Source organism: Glycine soja, chromosome 10 (genome assembly GCF_004193775.1).
Source record: "Glycine soja cultivar W05 chromosome 10, ASM419377v2, whole genome shotgun sequence".
In the NCBI taxonomy this organism is placed as follows: domain Eukaryota; kingdom Viridiplantae; phylum Streptophyta; class Magnoliopsida; order Fabales; family Fabaceae; genus Glycine; species Glycine soja.
In genome coordinates this window covers 47174658-47193703 of record NC_041011.1, presented here as the reverse complement: position 1 = coordinate 47193703, position 19046 = coordinate 47174658, and the positions used below count along the sequence as shown (strand labels likewise).

Below are 19046 nucleotides of genomic sequence, written 5' to 3'. Positions count from 1 at the left end.
TATTTCACATCTCATCATTTGGAAAAAGAATGAAGTAGAATAAATTATAATTTCCCAATTTTCATATTACCCTTATTATAAGGTGATTTTATTTTATAAATAATAGCCTTGGAATCAATTTGTACTCTTTTCTGTTGATACAAATCTTTTCGTTCTATGATTCTATCCACTTTCTTTGAAAAAACTTTTTGAAGGATAGAGTGTTATGTATTTGATATATAAGTGTCATTTATAAGGTGATAATCTTATAGAAATCCTTCGGACTCCTTAGATCTCATATCACCATGTTTGCATCAGGTGGTGGAAAGTTGGTAAATGGGCTTTTGCATGAGGGATGAGTCACATTTTCGGTAGGTTTCTTTGGCAAATCTGGCAACAGAAGATGATGAACATGATTTAGGAGTGCTTCGTTGAGGTACTATTCACGAGATTTTACGTGTTCAGATATCTGGTTAGTCGCATACATCAACATTGGGGCATTGGCGGTGAAGAAGTTAAAAAGGATAACATAGTAAATTCATAATAAAAAGAGATAGAGTAAGATCCATTCCATCACGTACTCCCAAACCCTATTTGGGAGGTAAGAAATAAAAGGCTAAAAACAATGGAATCGGGTGGAATGAGTTATATTACGATCCACTCCATTCCATTCTTTATTTCTGAATCCAAACAATGCTCATTAAAATTAATCCATCCCATCCCTCTCCATGCCATCCCTTTCCATTAATCCAAACATAGCCTTAGGTTTCTTTTCGACTACTAAGAAAGGAAAGGAATCTTAAACTTTAGATGCACGATTGTCATTTGAAAGGTGCAGCTAGGGTCCTTTTATTGAAACAAATTAGAAAGAGAGTTCCAATTGGAATTTAACAAGTTATTCATGGAATTTCGAAATTTAACTACTATCTTCTTTCACCATCACATTCTCTTCATTTTTTAGATTGACCCACACACACATTGTCTTTATTTTAGCTTTTTTTCCTTTAGTTTTATCTAAGCTTTAATTTAACCTTTAAAATAGTTGGAATGCTAATCATGTTTACGTCGTTTCTTTGACCAGAACAAAACATAATATTATTCTTAAGTTGGTTGACAAAAATGGTTTTAGGAACAGACAAACTCAAATGGTTTTAAGGCAATTGTAAGCAAGTATTTAATTAGATGAAAATTGCAATTTTATTTTACCTACATGCATCTTTTGTTTCAATTTCTAAATATTTCTTTTATCTATTTTGTCACGAATTCACTGTTATACCAATATATTATTATTTCGAATGAAACTAAGTTTAAATTTCATAAATAACTTCTTAAATTCAAGATTTGTAAATAATCATAAAAAATAAAATTAGAAGAACATATTTTACTATATAGATGATCAATCAAGTTTTTTTTTTACGAGAATTAATTATTAAGTTAAATTGATGGATGCTTTCCATCAATGACATGATATGACTCCAAAAAAAAAGAAGCTATTTGTTGTTATTGTGATTGATAAATCTTATACTGTAGTTCAATGTTATCTAGTTATGTGTTTCATCTACTTAATTCACATATTTTGATATATCCAAAAAAAAATCTACTTAAATTCACAACACAATTTTAATTAACACGAAATACTGTCTTGTCAACAAACATTTTATGTTGATATACGTTTGAAGAACTGTTTGTTAATACAGAAATAATAATAAATTAATGATAAAGCTATAGGGAGTTACCGAATTCATTAATTAGTTAGTTGCTGAAAACGAATCGTCATAGATAACCAAAAATCTTGAATCCATTCTTCGACAGGAATTCAACTGAACCACGCCAATTTGTTAATGGATGTCACTATTGAAGTAGTAGTAGCCACCTTTTTTTTTGCTGAGACCTACTTTAGTATATTGGGCTTTAACGAGACAAAGTGTTGTGGACCTTGTTTGATTTTTTCCCCCTCATCCATGAACCAAGTTGGTGAGCCAATAATAATGCATTTAGGTTGTTGGAGAGCAAACAATGAAGACTCAGCTAGTTTCTGTCTCTGATTGGAACAGGAGAATAATGCACAATATATATGGTGGTCTTCGAGTAGGATGTACACTCATGATCTGTTCCATTATATAAATTATCCAATTCCCTTCTCTTCCTTTTTATCACAGCAATTAGTGCTTTCCTCTTCAGCAATCCACTCTTCCTTTGCTCTTTCTTGAGCCTTTTCATTCTGCATTTACCAATCTGTTTCTCAAGTTAGGATATGATGACAAATTATAATAATTAAACCTGGTAAATAATCAAGTTCTGAAGGTTTGAGTAAAAAATTCCTTTGAGCTTTATTGCCATAGTAACATGAAAAATGATGAACATGCTAAATGTAGTAATTGATTATTACTGTTGAAGCTAAAAATATATTTCCACACTAAAAACTCCCGTGCATACTTGTTTTTCTCCTTTTCTTTTCATGAAATAAAGCGCCACTTGTCATCAACTGCTTCGTGAACCATAAAGTAATATTTGATACATCAATAGGACGGAAAAAATACCTTGTTATATTATGCTCTTTTTAATATAATCTTACTGTTTTCAGTAGAATTAAAATGTAGAATAATTTTAATTACTTGTTATTTTATTCTACTCTATTTTTAAAATTTATACACACACACATATATATATATATATATATATATACATATTTCATTTTGTTCGTGTTACCTAAGTATAATATTACGCTGATAAAGCCCAATACTTTGTTTCGTTGCCATATATAACATCATACATTCATTTTGATTATATTTGAAATATATAAGCATCTGGGTTTTAAATAAATTGCATTTTCAATTAGGCAAAGATTTAGTTGTGTTTGCTGTCGCTGAGATTGCAGACAAATGTGACCAAATACTGTCGTTTGGTCCAAAAACAAAAATAAAATGCAGTAGTGGTAGCTGCAAAATCCTAATGACAACTGCAATTGCTACTTCAATTTGCAATTCAATTAAAATCTTGTTGAAAATCTTTTCTAGTATATGCTATATAGGACTTCGTCTCTTGAAATTGTTGATAATTCTAGACTAAATCTTCTTACCTAATTATAAACAACTCGACATGCGTGATATTCTATGCTAAAGGATTGGTATTATGGTACGAACTGTTATGTGGTATCTACCCAAATTGGAGGAGAATATACCTTATCTTTTAGCTGTTTTGTTTTCAGTTTTCTTTGAAAATATTTCATTTCAGTAGGAGTGCTGATATGTCTCTTTTCATTAACTCAATTTTATTAAAAATCACTTTTGATGAGAATATATTTAAGAAATTAGAATCGGTGTATTTTGAGGAAAAACTTAGGTTATATTCTAGGTGGTCCAAACCTGATCCAGTGTCATTTTTTATATACAAGCAAAAATTTATTAAGAGAGTAATAGGTACTCTAACTAGAGAACATTAATCTAGCAAGGCCAAATTGGAGACATAAATAAAAACAAGATACAAAATCAGTACACCAAATCAGAGAAAGTACATTGAGCATTGTCTATTTTGGCATTAAACCATGTCCATGATCTACTATTTATCAAGTCCAAAACACCGTTAACGTTGAAGGCAAAAAGAATTCCCTGAAACACAACATTGTTACACGTGATCTAAATAGACCTTGCCACTGCATGCCAAAGAAAGATGTTCATAATCTACTACTTATCAAATCCAAAACACCATTGAAGGCAAAAGGAATTCCCTGAAACACTATTGTTACAGATGATCCAAATAGACCATGTCACAGCATGCCGGCCAAAAAAAGATGTCGAGTTGGATGCTATTTTTTCCTTCTTAAAAGGAAGTTAAATTGGATATAATAATCAGAAATTTCAATCCCAAACCCAAGTCATGCATAAACTGTGTGCCATATTGGTTTGAGCTGCATTTTTTAGCTTGGTTCTAACACATGAAATGTTATATCAATTATAAATTTAGCTAACTAATTAGCATGGTTCACATTCCCTAATATAGCACAAGCTGCAACAATTTATTAGCATCAAGATCTTCACTGCCTCCTCCACTCTATAAAGTTTACGTGTGATTTTAATTGGAAAAACAATTACTCTCTGATAAAAAATGAGCTACTATATATATATGCTGGCAATGTTTTTACATTTTTTTTAATAGCCACCTTTTAACGCCATATTTTTGCAAAGGGATATTGGTCCATGCATGGTTTCAACACACGTGATAAGTTGTATTATGCATATTTAGTTGAATCATTTCTATATATACCGGGATTTTTCTTTTTTATTTTATAAGCTATACATTCTGTTAGCCAGCAAATTCTAGTGCTTATGATTTAGAAGCGACTTATATACCACATATCCTTACAGCTGAAACTCAGAAAATGACCTTCGCCTTTTTATATCAACTACAAAGAAACTATACGTAAAGAATTTAAATAAATTTGATGCACACATATAGCTTTCATCGGTTTTTCAATGCAATACAAAACTCTTTGTGTGGTACTAGACCCAGTGTTATAACTGAAGGAACAAAGGTGCCTCAATAATATGCTTTTCCCTCTTCTTTTAGCGTGTGAAAAAAAGCAAAATCATTTTGGTTATCTTTACGTTTTGTCCTTTATCTGAGTCATACTATACTCATGAGCTTCTGGTGATCGGGTATAACTTCCTTCAAGTGTACATCCCATTTTGATTGCTGTTTTTATGCTAGATGTTTTTTTAATTCTATATATGATGGTCTCTATTAATTATTCATTCTATCACTTCTATGATTCAATTATTTAAATTCTAAAATGCTATTAGCTTTTTATCTTATCAACGGATATAATTTCGGAAATCTCTGAAAGAGGTACTTTATCTTCTTTTTGGTGAAAAAAGCAGTGATATTACATTAATTTCATGAATATTTTTCTGCCACTTCATTAGGTGTGTCTGTCAAATGTGTACAAGTGGTTAATGTTCATATTCATTTGGTGGATGTCAATCATGATAACTCCTTTTATAAATTTTATATCTGGTTACTTTTCCAACTTTTGAAATGTATATTGAAGAATAACATCACATCTAGCTAATTGACTCTCTTCAACAAGGCATGACCCAAAAAGCTTTTGACTGCTTTGTAATGTTTTTATTTGCTTATTATATCCGCCAAAACAAATTTTATACAACCCAAGTTACAACAAAAATTATCATGGGATTTGTGTAGAATGTATAAACTACGTATTAAAACCAACCAATTACTAATAATAACATCTCTTTTCCATAATTCATAATGACTATAATTAAAGCTATAAGGCTCTAAAGGCTCAATAAGTTGCAAAAACATACACACAGCTTGACTGCACATTCAAAACAACATTATTTCGTATTTGACCACCCCAAAAAAGTTACATTAGCATACTTTAAACAATGTCACCATTGCAGGACACACTTCCTCAATCATTCCCCTCTTTTTCATACATTATTTAATAAATGAGGCAAAATTAATTTACTATTCTCTTGGTGAAAAAAGTTTAGGTTAATTTATTGAACTGGTATTCCTAGAAGCTCACTAAAGTTAGAATAGACTTTTAAAACAATGCTTACAAAAAAATATTTAACTATTACTTTTTACATCAACAATAGAATTTAAATTCGTGAGATATATATGAGATCAGTCCTTATCAGTTGGACTAACTTTAGCTTAATTTACTTTAAACCTCTATATACATACTAATTTCCGTATGCATTTGGTGAATATAAAATTTGTCTTTTGATTAGTGGGGTTGCCCCCACACCGTTGCCTCCAAAGATAAGCAATTTTCATCAATAAATACCCTTCTTAGTTAGCGTGTGTTGTTCACATCCTCCATTAGATATCTCTTCCTCAAGCACACGTTCACCCTTTTTATCATGGCATTAGATCACTCATCCCTCAACCAACCCAAATTTGTCCATCCAAACAATGACCTTGAGCAACAAGAAGCCCTAGAGGTTGAAACGAAGGACTTTGACTACTCAAAGCGATCTCAATGGCTACGTGCTGCTGTTTTAGGAGCCAATGATGGGTTGGTCTCAACAGCATCACTAATGATGGGTGTGGGAGCAGTGAAGCAAGACATCAAAGTTATGATCCTAACAGGGTTTGCAGGGCTAGTTGCTGGGGCATGCAGCATGGCCATAGGTGAGTTTGTGTCGGTGTATTCGCAATTGGACATAGAAGTTGCTCAAATGAAAAGAGAGAAAGAAAGGGACAGTATAGATCAAGATCAGGAAGATGATGATGGTGATGAGAAAGAGAAATTGCCAAACCCTATGCATGCTGCAGCAGCATCAGCTCTTGCATTTTCAGTTGGTGCAATGGTGCCTCTCCTTGCAGCCTCTTTCATAAGGGACTATAAGGTGAGGCTAGGTGTGGTTTTGGGAGCAGTGAGTTTAGCTCTTGTGGTGTTTGGTTGGTTGGGGGCAGTGTTGGGTAAGGCTCCAACATTTAGGTCTATTGTGAGAGTCTTGCTTGGGGGTTGGCTAGCCATGGCTATTACTTTTGGGCTAACCAAGTTAATTGGGTCAAGTGGTCTTTAGCTTGATCTTGATCCCTATGTCAATTAAGTGTATTCTATATATGTCCTTTTATCGTCTTTTCTTTTTTGGATGTTACCAGCATTGGAACCCGTTATGAATCTTAGGACAAAAAAAGGTTTATCATCTCTCTTGCAGGGTCGCCTCATTTTTGTTTTTCACAATAAATGGTGGGGTGAGACGTGGATATAAGAAAGTTGGCTTGGTAATCAGCTAGCATTAGGTCTATTTGAACCTTTTATACTTGTATTTTTATTTTGTATAAAAATATCAAGGGCTTTTGGAAGATAAAGTGAGTGGAGGAGATATATACAGTTAATAATCAAAACAGTGTACGAGCCCTCCTTTAAAGGATAACATGCATGTTTTGTTTACACACAAAAAAAAGGACAAAAATCATAAGATAATTAATTTGTATATCTTTATATCAACGTAAATCTCAAAATTACATATTTAAATGATTTATATGAGAATTTGTGTGTTTGTGGTGCTTAAATATCGACAACACTGTTAGTCTAAGTAACAAAGAGTTTAGTTTTTTTTCTTTTTTTAAATAAGATTTCAAAGTCTGAATCTTTTCAGAAAAAAAAAATAGACATTGAAAGAACTTTACACCCTTGAACGGCTTCATCAAAGTTGAATTATATTGATGATCTAATTAAAACTTTTGGATCTAAACAAAACTTTAGATTTCAAAGTTTGTTCTTGACATTCATTTGCTAGTGGGGATAAAAGAGGAGCTGTCTTGTTTTATTTTTTACTGGTGTATAGATATCTTGTCTTGTATTTTCTCAAATGTAAAAGCCTGATTGGCCTTTCTTTGAAAAGTGAGTTTGGAGTACCCCTGTACTCCCTTCTAAATTAACTTATCTTTGCTTATAAAAATAACAACAAAACTCGCGGTATAAAAAGCTCTTAATTATCTTAAATATGTAATTTTGAGATATCTCGAATCGATTTGTGATGCTGTATCAACAATAAATGAAATAAACAGTGAAATTTAATAATTATATTATATTATGTATTCATATATTCTTAAATTTCGTATCAAAAAACTATATTTTTAAATTTATACTTTTCATATAGAAAAAATAGACTTAAAAATAAAATGAAAATATATATTTTATTATATTTTTTCTCCCTTACTTCATATTGATAATAAGTGAAAAATTATACAAGTATAAAATTAGTCACAATATTCTTATGATTATTTCTTCAAAACCATTATTATAATTATGTGCTATAAAATTAAATTAATAATATCTTTAATAATTTGAGTTAGATTAATTATTTTATATTTTTCTGTTTTTCTCTTAATAAATATGAAATAAATAATTTATAAGAAAATATTTGATTTATAAATTTGATATTTTTTAATAATAACCTCATAAAAAATTAGAAATTAATATGCTTAATTTTATATAAAAAAAAACTACACATATGAATTAAAAATTTCATTTACAATTGTTTATATTAAATTATAAATTAATAATTATTTTATTTTTTAATAAATTTTTATTTTAATGATAAATTTACATTTGCTATTTCTCTTTTGAATTTATGTATTTTAATATAAATTATATCACTATTGTTACTCAAAAGAAAAAATAAATCGTGATAATGAATTCTAATATGCCTAATATCTTTAAAGAGATAATATCTGCTCAATTAAAGATATAGTTAATATTTTTACTCAATTTTAATATAATTTTATTTAATAACAGATATTCTAAAAAATGATAAGTTTATTTATTTATATTTTTTAAATAATACTAAATACAAATGTTTAGTCACTTATTAGCTATATTTTTTTCTACTACTAATTCAGTATCGAACACGCACAACAAAATTTTATTTTGGCATTCCACTGTTAAATTCATTTTTTTTTTCTCTTTTCTAGGCCAAGTTTTAAAGCCTACTCTAACCTTTGTTAGTCCTATAATATAAAAACAAAAAATTCAGGTTCCACGTGGCTTAGTTGAACCTTTGCCATTAATACCAGTTTCCATAACCAAATGCTTGGTAGGAAACACCAAAAGGATACATCGGAAAATAAAGTGCCTTTCAGCCACAAATGGAAAAATTTTGTACAATAGTAAATTCGGAAATCAAAAGTGAACAATGTTTTGGTCAAATCAATTACTTCCGTAAAAATTTGCTTTTCCTCACTGAATTGCATTTAGAACCCTTATTTCCTTCCATGTATACCACAGATATGTATATAAATGGTAGTAATTCACAAAATTTGGACCTTGCCAGTTTTTCCGCACCCTTTTGACCCGAGCTTCTCACCTGGCAAAGAATTGGAGTTTCGTCTGTGTAATTTACTTTTGCCTCTCCATGGCACAGACATCTCTATCTGAATCATTGCATCATCTTTAATGGTCTCCCGTGGTGGATTCAACAGCATCCTCAACAAATCCTTCAAAGTGTTGCATAAAACCAAAAATTCACTAAAACCTTTTTTTTTCTGAAATGAATGCCCACACATAAGTCTCGTCATTGTATCTTGAAAAGATTCTTCAATTTCACAACCAACCTCCACTCCTCCATATTTAGTTCATCCTATATCAAACAACAGATATAACTTAAGACAAATTTTCAACTAAATCCATAAACAGTTAAACACACGTTGCTCATGATGCTTATCACCATAAACTTACCCGATAATTAGTTTTGAGTATATCAATAGATCTCCGTGAAATATGGCTTACAAGTTCATCATCAATCTCAAAATGCCTCCCGAACATTTTTTGTTGCTCTTCAGAATTGCTGCCAACAATCTGTAAAACAAATTGGGTAAGATTGCCACCAAGAATACACAAAGCAACTAGAAAATTATATAAATGGATTATGACATTTTGTCAATGTAATAAAACTATTGCTTAAATCATTTAAGGATATAAATGGATTATAACATTGTGCAACTTAAGGATATAAGTTTGAGTTTAGAGAGGTTCATTATAGAGGATCTAATTTCAGTCCAAGAACATACCTTAATGGCTACTTTCTGTCCCTTCTTTGCATAATCAACAGGTTTATGGTTATTCTCAATGGAGGCAATGCGACCAATATCAATGAACTCTCTAGAAGGAATGCAAATTGGAGTCCCAATCTATCAAATAGACAAATATTAGGAGCAAACTTAAAGAAATCAAAACAATTAATTTGTGTGCATTGCACACAACAGACTGACTTCACATCATGACCATTGTTAACATCATAAACCCAAAAGCGAAAGAGGATCTTAAATGGTCAGAGAATAAGGTTCACAGAGACAAAACTGAAAAATATGTAAAGCATCTTGATCAGGGCAAACATATATAAAATGAACACAAAAAAAAATAATGATAAAACATGAGTGCAAAATCAAAACAGGGAAGCACAATGTAAGAGTAAAAAAAAACCTGAATTTACATAATTTGAGTATGATTACTGATTTATTGGATGGAATACAATAGCGTCAACAAGTACCATTTGGACAAAAAATTCTAGCTCTCCAGCATTTTGATCAAATCAGCTGATAAATTATGATCAAGCACAATATTCCAGTTCTACATTTAGTTTATTCTAGTGTATATGACAACACCAGTTTAATGTGTCATAGCTAGAGACATAAAATTTTAATAGTGGAGATCTCCAAATTTAAACACTCCATTTTAAAATCAATTGTTTTAATATCATAGGAACAAAATTAAGCTCAAGTTTCAAGTGCTTAAAGTCTTCCAAGTGTGATCAACAGACTAAGGCTATTAGTATTTGAGTAGGTGAAAAAATGATGATGAAAATGAAAAACAAGGAGGATACAAAAGTCTTAATTTACTAACTGTTGCTTGGTAAAGGGTCAAAAGTCACTTTCAGCTCACTTCCACATTAAACAGTGACCAAAATTTATAAGGTGGAGTATTCCACTTTCACTCTTCCAATACTTTTACTGTTCTAACAACCAGCAAGTGTGAAATAATTTTCATTTCAAAATTTCCACCTCCCCATTTTCCAACAAGTCAGACAATTGCTCATTCCTTTGTAACAAATAGATCCAAAACGAAAATAAAACTATAGGATTTACTCCTGGCCAAAAGCACCTTGTGTCAAGAAAACTGTTATTCACCAGAGACATTGCAGCCATATTAAAAAATAAAAAACCATCAATAAAAAATAATACCTTTAAAATGCCTTCAAGGATATCAACTCCCAAAACAATTGGGTCCTTCTTGTTGAAAATGCAATTTGGTAAGATACTCATAACACATGGGAAGACTGCCTCATCAGCAGCTTCTCTCTTTTTCTCCTCCTTAATGTTGTCAATATAAGCTTTAAATTGGTCAAACAGATGATAAATGATATCAGCAATAAATATCTTCACTCCCAATTCATCTGCCAATTCCCTAGCCTCAGGAGTAACTTTGACATCAAATGCCAATATAGCTGCATACTCTCGCTTTTTTTCAAGCATTACACTGGCCTTCATTACATCCTTTTTATGTACAGGGCCTATGCTTATACCACTAACTGGGATACTCACTTCTGGAGTTTTCAAAAACTCCAGTAATGCTTCCAAGGAGCCAAGGGTAGATGCCTGTACACAAACACCCTCACCAGTCCTGTCAATCCTGCTCATGACAGACCGCATATCTTCCATGGCTGATTCTTTAACATCTTCCAAATCATCATCAGGCTTCACCACATATAAACCAGTGCCGGCAATGGCATGTTCAAGGCCCTGAATAAAACACAAAATAAAACAAAAGCTTAGACATTCATAAGCATAAGAAAGACAATTGGATAAAAATGGCATAAAAAGAACCAATCAATATCACCTGGGCAGTGATTTTTATACCCATTGCAGCTTTGATTTCTTTGTGATGAAGATATGTTCCCTGAAATTAGACCATATATTACTGAGTTGTAATGAGCAAGACATACTAAATAATGCACTTCCTCTGCCTAGATGGAATTTCTCATAATAGAACATATTACACAATAAACAAATTATTGACATTGATATATGCATGGATGAGATATTAGTTTTGTTGTCAAAATTAATCATCCAAAACCCACTCCACATCCAAGAGGGCTATTTTTGAATATCAAATGGTGAATTGAATAAAATGGAATGAAATACCATTTCATTGTCCAGATAATTTATGTTGAAATAGAAATGAATAAAAAAAAGGCAGGTTCCATACCAATGATACCATATCCTCCAAAATTGAAGGGTAAGAAAAAGAGAAGCCTCATATGGAATGAAATGGAAAGCATTCCATCAGGTTCCATTCAATTTCATATTATTTTAAACAATCTAAACAATGGAACCTATTATTAGTCCATTCCATCCCACTCCATTTACTCTCTTTCCATCAATCCAAACATGGCCTTGGTAACATAAAACCATAAATTTCTATGGAAGACCTCTTCCAACAATTGATTCACATGAACAGAACAACATGAAAAATGACCAACTAGCTGGAACATTTCTTAGCTCTAGATTATAGAAATCTCAAAATTATCTTGACAAAGACAAATCAGTAACAAATACATGCATTTAGTAACAACATGAGAATTTGAGTAAGTCTATATTCATCATCAACAAAGTTTTTGACACATTTTGAAAAACGAACATTCTCTTTCATATCCTAAGGCATGCCTGCATACACTCGCCGCAAAGGCTACAGCTACAAGCACAGTTTTCAGAGTTATAAATGCTAGTGCATAATAAACCACACGTAAACTCTCTTATTGTCAAACTTAGCCTACTACACTAGATTTACACATGGTTTTGGCCTCGAAATGCACAGTTATGGTTTATTTTTGTTAAACTACAAATTAGTGCAGTGCTAACTAAGTATAATATATTTTTTTATATTACTTTTACACCGTTATTAATTTGAAATGTTAAATAATAATAATTATGGATATGTTTTACAGTTATGTTTGACAGTTATAGGAATTAGAATAAAAGGATATTTCTTTTAAATAATACTATTTGAGAATGTAAACTATTACAAGTTCATTAGTCAAGCGTACAAGTTGGATTTACCTAAACTCTCAAGGTTGACAACCAAGGCCACAACTTTAGCAACAAGGAGTTAGTGTCAGCTAAGTTCTTCAAGCAGAGTATCTTATAGTTAGTATGCTGAACAATTGATTCGTTCAAGTGTTAGAACCCTCTAACAGGCTGGGGTTTCATCTGAACCAGTATATTATTTACATTAAGAATTGTCAATCACACTCCATTCTTTGGCATATGAATGAGAAAAAAAATCAAATAGCAAGTGAATGCACCCTCTGATTATTGATCACTAGAACTTGTTAAAATTTCAAATGCCTCTTTTCCTTCCAAAACCATACTTGCGTTGAAATCAATAAATTCAGACCAAATAAACTCTTGTTGACATTCATAGTAGAGTTATGTAGAAAAGTTCTAATTTTCCTATCACCTTATCAAGCAGTAATGTGACAACAAAATAAATAAACAGTAATTATGTGGATGTACCTTGACACGAAGTTCCTTCATCGGATGAGGTGTCAATAAAGCTCGAATTGTGGTAACAATTGGACCCTATATTAAAAATTTCATTAGGCTGAACTAGAGATCAGATACTAATAAAAATTTCATGATACAGTGAGAGTTAAAGATGCTTACCTGCATTCCGCAGACAACTATTTGTTCTCCTTCATGAAGAACACCATTAACTAAAACAACATCAATAGTAGTTCCATGGCCTTCAACTACCTTCACCTCTAAAACAGTGCACTGGTGGCCACAATCAACAAACAATTAGGTCCCTACAGTTAAATTATCATACAGCATTCAGCCAGCTTTTATATTACACAACAATAAGCTAACCTGCACTTCTTCACTGTATGTAAGTTTCTCAACCATTGTTTTTTGGGTCCATTGAATCAATAGTAATAACAAATCGGGAATTCCTTCACCACTGAAATATCAAAAAATAAAAACTCAGACAATACAACACCATTACTCACAAGAAAAGCATTAAGCAGATTGTGCAACAGTTTTAGGCAACACTAATAAAAAAGATAGATTATATGAAAAATGTGTCCCCCCTTTTCATAAACCTAACCTGTCTTCTCCCACTTCTCCCTCACCAAATCACCATTTTTTCGATAATTTCAGGTAGGGTGCAGATTGAACCCATTTTGAAACATTTCAAAAAAGTTAAGATGTTCTGGAACACACTGAAATATTAGAAGCAGTAGAAGATGCCTCCTAACAGTGTCAAAAATGTTAAAAGCAGATGGACTGAAATTGTTCAAAACCAACAAAATGTTTGATTTAGAAATTGGGCTCTACTAAAATGATGACACATGTAGTAATATTGTGTATATTACATCAGGCACTAGTAAAAATCGTGTGTATGTAATCACAATTCAATATTTTTATTGAATACCCATGCATACCCATAATCCCACACACTAAATTTTTCCCAAAAATAATAATCAGACATTTGTGTCTCTTGGTATTATCCCATTTGGACTTTGGAATGTTAGGTGTGTGCAGGAACAAGAGCAGTATATAGGTCTCAAAAGCATAACCCATCCATTTATTAATGACAAAGGAGACATCAACATTCATCAGACCAGAGGCAGAGAACTTGATCCAATAGCAATTTTCACCACAAAAGAAATGGCAAAAGCCCAACTATGTCTCCAAAACCACCCAGAGTCAATTACCAATCAAAAATTATTTTTTTTCAAACAGGAGGGTGAGATGGCAAAGTATTATGGCTGCAAGGCTATTACAATTACCTTATTGCACTTGTAGGCACAATGCTGAATGTTTCTCCCATTTCTTTGTTTTTATAATACAACTCGGTATTCAGCCCTTGTTCTTTGAATTCAGTAATAATCTAGCAATGAAACAGAAGAAAATTAAGGTTGCAAACAATAACAATTGTCTGGTACAACTGACGAAGAAAAAAAAATCTTGCTACCTGAGTGAGCCTCATATTAAACTCATTTTGGACATCCTTAGTCTGCTGCTTCATTGCTTTAACAATTGGAGCATTGCGACATGTTTTCCACCCATAAAGCCTGTCAACCTGCAATGTTTCAAGAACAGTGTGAAAGACCTTTTTTAAAAAAAAAAAACACTCAAGAAAGTGTAAGACATAAGTACTCACCTTATTCAAGGCAACAATGAATTCTGTATTCCTCATTTTTAATAGATTTAGTGATTCTATTGTTTGTTGCTCTAACCCATGCATAATGTCAACAACCAAAATTGCAATATCACATAGACCTGAACCCCGAGACCTCAAGTTAGTAAATGACTCATGCCCTGGGGTATCAATAACCAGTAGACCGGGAACTTTCAGCTTTGCATCAGCTTTCAGTTCCTTTGTTCTTTCACGTATGTTCTCAGCAGGGAAGTATGTAGCACCAATCTGTTGTGTGATGCCGCCAGCCTCACCTTCCTGAACATTAGTACCTCGAATACAATCCAGCAGCTTGGTTTTGCCAGTATCGACATGCCCCATGATACAGCAAATTGGGGATCGGAGGTTCTCATCACTAGGCTTAGGAGGCACAGCAGACTTTCTTGGTTCCCTATTCAAGTGAGGCTTAGCCTGCTTTCCATTTTCAATTTCTTCAACCACAGGCTTAGTAGCACCTGTTGCATAGAAGGAAAGAACCCAATTTTTACATTAGCGGGGAAGTAGTTATTAGTAAAGAATCAAAAGATTAAATTTACTAGGGAAACAAAAGTATAAGCCAAAATCCACCAACTAAACCCCTCAGGCACTTGGAGACACACAACAATAACAACTAAACACATGCTACAGGGAGATTTACTTGGGTCAATCAAACACCATTGTTTCAATCCAAAGCAAGGGTGGAGATAAAACTACACATTGTTATCATATTTAGACTAGAAAAGAATGCATCCCACTGCCAGTTTCATGTTTGACACCAATTCCTGTAGTCAGTAGAATCTCTGAACAATTTTCTGCTTTATGGAAGCAGGTGATAATGTCATTAATATAACCAAGTAGAGAACAATGTTTGCTCTTATGGTCTTTAAAAGGGTTTTTCATTTACATTGTTTTGGCCTGGGAACTACCATCAAGCAAGTGTATGGTTATTAAAAACTGCTCTTATCACTTTGTAATCTATCAATGGGTTTGACACAACTTGTGCCATTACCTGTCTTCTTAATTCAATATAAATTAATGCCGTTAAAAAAAAAACATTAATACAACCAAGAAGTCACTTGCTAGCAGGAAAAAAATTCCAAAACTAAGTGCTTGGTCCAAAATTCAAAGCACCATCAATTTATAGTTCTGTATACCAAAACACGTTCATAGATATATTCTTTAATGCTTATAATAACCTATAATAAGGGTACCACAATAGGGACCAGAACTCTACAGCACCAAGCTTGTCATTCTCAACCATCTAAGAGGTTTCAATTTCAGGCAGGACAAGAACAAGCCAAAATATGAATAAAATGCAAATCTCACCAGCATTCTGAGCAGGTACAGCATTTTTAATCTCCTTGACGATAGGTTTAGGCTCTGAGTCAACCTCTTCATCAGCAAATGCACCTTTGTTATTCAGATTAACATCATCCCAGCTTTTTGCATCCCATTCATCCTCGTCATCATCTTCCGCCCCATCATCTTCATCAGCTACAAGAAGTTCAACTTTGTCATCCACCTGGACCGACTCCACTTCTTCAATCTTTTCTGGTTCCTCTGAAGCAAGGTCAGCATCAGTCTCCTTTGCTTCAACAGTTTCAGCAGTCTGAGCAGGAGCAGCAGCAGCAGCACCATTCTGATTACGATTATTTGGTTTTACCTTCTTCGTTTGATATATGGGTTTTTTGGGTGGAGCACCAGAGTCCCCACCAGGGAGAGTCATGCCCCCTGTGTTATTGAGAATCTGCCTCCTCATTGCCTCCAGACGGCGGGCTTCTTCCTTCTGCTTACCAGTTAACAGTTTACCTTCTTGCTTTTTTTTCTGGAGTTTCTCCTTTTCTCTTTCCTTCTTTCTGCGTCTAGCCTCTTCTGCTTGCCTCTCAAGTTCCTCTTGCTTACGACGCTCCTCTTCCTCCTTCCTTAACCTTTCCTCCTCTTCTCTTTTCTTCCTTTCTTCAGCCTCTTGTCTTCGAGCTAGTGCCTCTTGCATCTCCCTAACATGCTTTGGCACTTTCTTATCAGCCGCTTTTTTAGCCTTTGAATCATTCTTCTTCGGTTCAATTACCTCAGCTTTATCTTCTGCTGTTCCATTTTCTGGTGCAGTTCCTACGGCTGATGCTGCCGCAGCTGCCTTCTTCTCCTTTTCCTTTTCCTTTTTCTTCTTCTTCTTCTTTGCAGCAGCTGTCTCTACAGTCTCCTCTTCACCTTCCTTTTGCCCGGAAGCATCAGCAACAGGTACTACTTCAGGAATAGGCTGAACTTTATCATCCTGGGGTAGAGTTGTGGGTTTGGGTACAGGAGGGGTCTCACCAAGCTCTGCAAGAAGTTTGTCCAAATCTTCCTCCTCTTGAGCAGTTCTTCCACTCTTCTTCTTATTCTTCTTTTTATTTTTAGAATTTCCAGCGACCTCTTCACTCTTATTTACATTGCTGTTGCCAGCATCAGTACTACCAACACTGGGTGCCTCAGGCTCCACTACATCCACATTTTCATCACTCGCTTTGGCAGCAGCACTACTGCCCTTCTTTTTAGAAGACTTCTTTTTACCTGAAAATGCAACTAAAGAAACATCATCCTCATCCTTGTCATCACCTTCCTCAACAGAAGCACCTTTGCTAACGGAATTAGCAGCCTTTTTGGAAGATTTCCTTTTCTTACCAGAGAAAGTGATCGGTCCAATATCATCATCATCATCACCACCACCATCATCCTTATTCTCCTCATCGTCATCAATCTCACCGAGAACAGCAGCCGAAAACACAGAACCACCCTTCTTACCCCCTTTGGAAGACTTCTTCTTCCCAGTGAAAGAAATAACAGGCTCATCATCATCATCAACATCGTCATTCTTATCATCCACCACCTTACCATCCGCATCATCATCAATAGCATCAAAAGCCGAGGCAGAGTTCTTCGAACCTCTAGAGGACTTCTTCTTGCCAGAAAAACTAATCACTGTCTCATCCTCCTCCTCCTCACCATCATCAAAAGCAGATGCACTGAACAAACTACCACCTCCTTTCTTGGATGACTTCTTCTTCCCCGTAAAACTAACCACAGGTTCATCCTCTTCCTCACCATCAACCTCACCGGTCAACCCAGATTTCTCTTCATCATCATCTTCCTCGTCACCAAGCAAATCAAAGCCAGAAGCAGTGAACGCACTGCTCCCACCACCTTTCTTATTCTTCCCCTTCTTCTTCCCAGCAAACACAATTCCAGAAACATCCTCATCCTCATCAACATCATCATCATTGTTCTTAGCTTTAGCATTACCTTTCTTACCTTTCTTCTTTCCCGCCGCGGCGGGTTTCTCCTCTGACGCCGGTGCCTGCTCCTCGGAGAGCTCAGTTCCGACGGAGTACTCATCGTCGTCGATGACAACCGCCTTCTTCTTCGATTTCCCGCCGCCGCCTTGCTGCGACGCGTTCTCTTCGTCCCTCGCCGTCGGCTTCTTCTTCCCCATGTCGGATTAGGGTTTTCTCTTCCCCACGCCGCGTTCGAATCACGGAACTGCAAAATCGAAAGGAAAATTGAAGAAAAAGATCGATTTGCACAAATTCTACGCCAGAGGGAGAAAAATAAAAAAAGTGCGAGATTCGTGTAGGGCGAACCGTACGTGAGTCTGGTGACGACGCAGAGAATCTGCGATAAAAGGAGAAGCAAAACGCGCGTTGCGATTGCGGGGAAGAGCGGCGAGAAAAAAAGAGATGGTTCTCGGAAACGATAGTACGGCGTTGAAGGAGTGAAGCAAAGGTTTGAACCCTGTAGGAATGTGAGTGAATGAATTGTGGGTAAATATTAAATAGTATTGTATACGTATTTGTGCACATATGTATACGCAATGATAACTGAGGCAGAGTAAAAGAAATTTGCACAAGCACAGTGTTCTTGTTCTAGGGTTGTATTTTTTCTGTATCTTGTAACTTTAAATTATTTTAGGTTAACCTATTAATTTGATCTTACACCTTCATTATTTATACATTTTAGTCTTTAAAATTTGAAAATGATTTGTTTATGTCATTTTATTTAATGTTATTGATATTTATTGTCATTAACCTATGTCCATGGTGCGTTACTGTCTTTTATTTTCCTAAGGTTTTGGGACCAACATTTTAATGTTGTATACTATTCTCATAGAGGTTAATTATAACATTATTTTAACTAATTCATATAAAAATAATTAATTTAAATAATTATATTAAAAAATTAATTTTTTTATTCATTTAATAATTATTTTTCATTATTATTTAGAAAGAGAATAATTAAGTGAGAATATGTAGAAAAAAATAACTAATATATTTAGATATTTTTTAAAAAAATATAAAAAAGAATAAATAAAATTCTA

At 33.7% G+C, this 19046-nt stretch overlaps 2 protein-coding genes across 2 annotated transcripts; one reads left to right on the top strand and one right to left on the bottom strand.

Moving 5' to 3' along the window:
• Nucleotides 1-5775: 5775 nt before the first annotated feature.
• LOC114370351 (vacuolar iron transporter homolog 4-like) lies at nucleotides 5776-6742 on the top strand. The gene has a single exon (XM_028327667.1). It carries the CDS (start codon nucleotides 5868-5870, stop codon nucleotides 6534-6536), a length of 669 nt encoding a protein of 222 aa, XP_028183468.1. The 5' UTR covers nucleotides 5776-5867; the 3' UTR covers nucleotides 6537-6742.
• A 1735-nt stretch (nucleotides 6743-8477) lies between these two features.
• Nucleotides 8478-18497, bottom strand: LOC114371239 (eukaryotic translation initiation factor 5B-like). Its single transcript, XM_028328695.1, has 13 exons — nucleotides 18318-18497; nucleotides 16022-18211; nucleotides 14681-15171; nucleotides 14492-14599; nucleotides 14307-14407; nucleotides 13384-13474; nucleotides 13180-13290; nucleotides 13030-13095; nucleotides 11354-11413; nucleotides 10699-11256; nucleotides 9529-9648; nucleotides 9197-9316; nucleotides 8478-9098 (listed from the first exon to the last, which is right to left on the bottom strand). Exons 2-13 carry the CDS (start codon nucleotides 18162-18164, stop codon nucleotides 9033-9035), a joined length of 4035 nt encoding a protein of 1344 aa, XP_028184496.1. The 5' UTR covers nucleotides 18165-18211; nucleotides 18318-18497; the 3' UTR covers nucleotides 8478-9032.
• Nucleotides 18498-19046: the final 549 nt, after the last annotated feature.

Bases quoted from the DNA above. Each gene is read 5' to 3' on its own strand.
- LOC114370351 (XM_028327667.1), top strand. From the start codon at position 5,868: ATGGCATTAGATCACTCATCCCTCAACCAACCCAAATTTGTCCATCCA.
- LOC114371239 (XM_028328695.1), bottom strand. From the start codon at position 18,164: ATGGGGAAGAAGAAGCCGACGGCGAGGGACGAAGAGAACGCGTCGCAG. The intron at 13,096-13,179 runs GTAAGCATCTTT...TTTTTAATATAG, and splicing joins TAGTTGTCTGCGGAATGCAG to GGTCCAATTGTTACCACAAT. The intron at 11,257-11,353 runs GTGATATTGATT...TGTTTTATTCAG, and splicing joins GTATAAAAATCACTGCCCAG to GGCCTTGAACATGCCATTGC.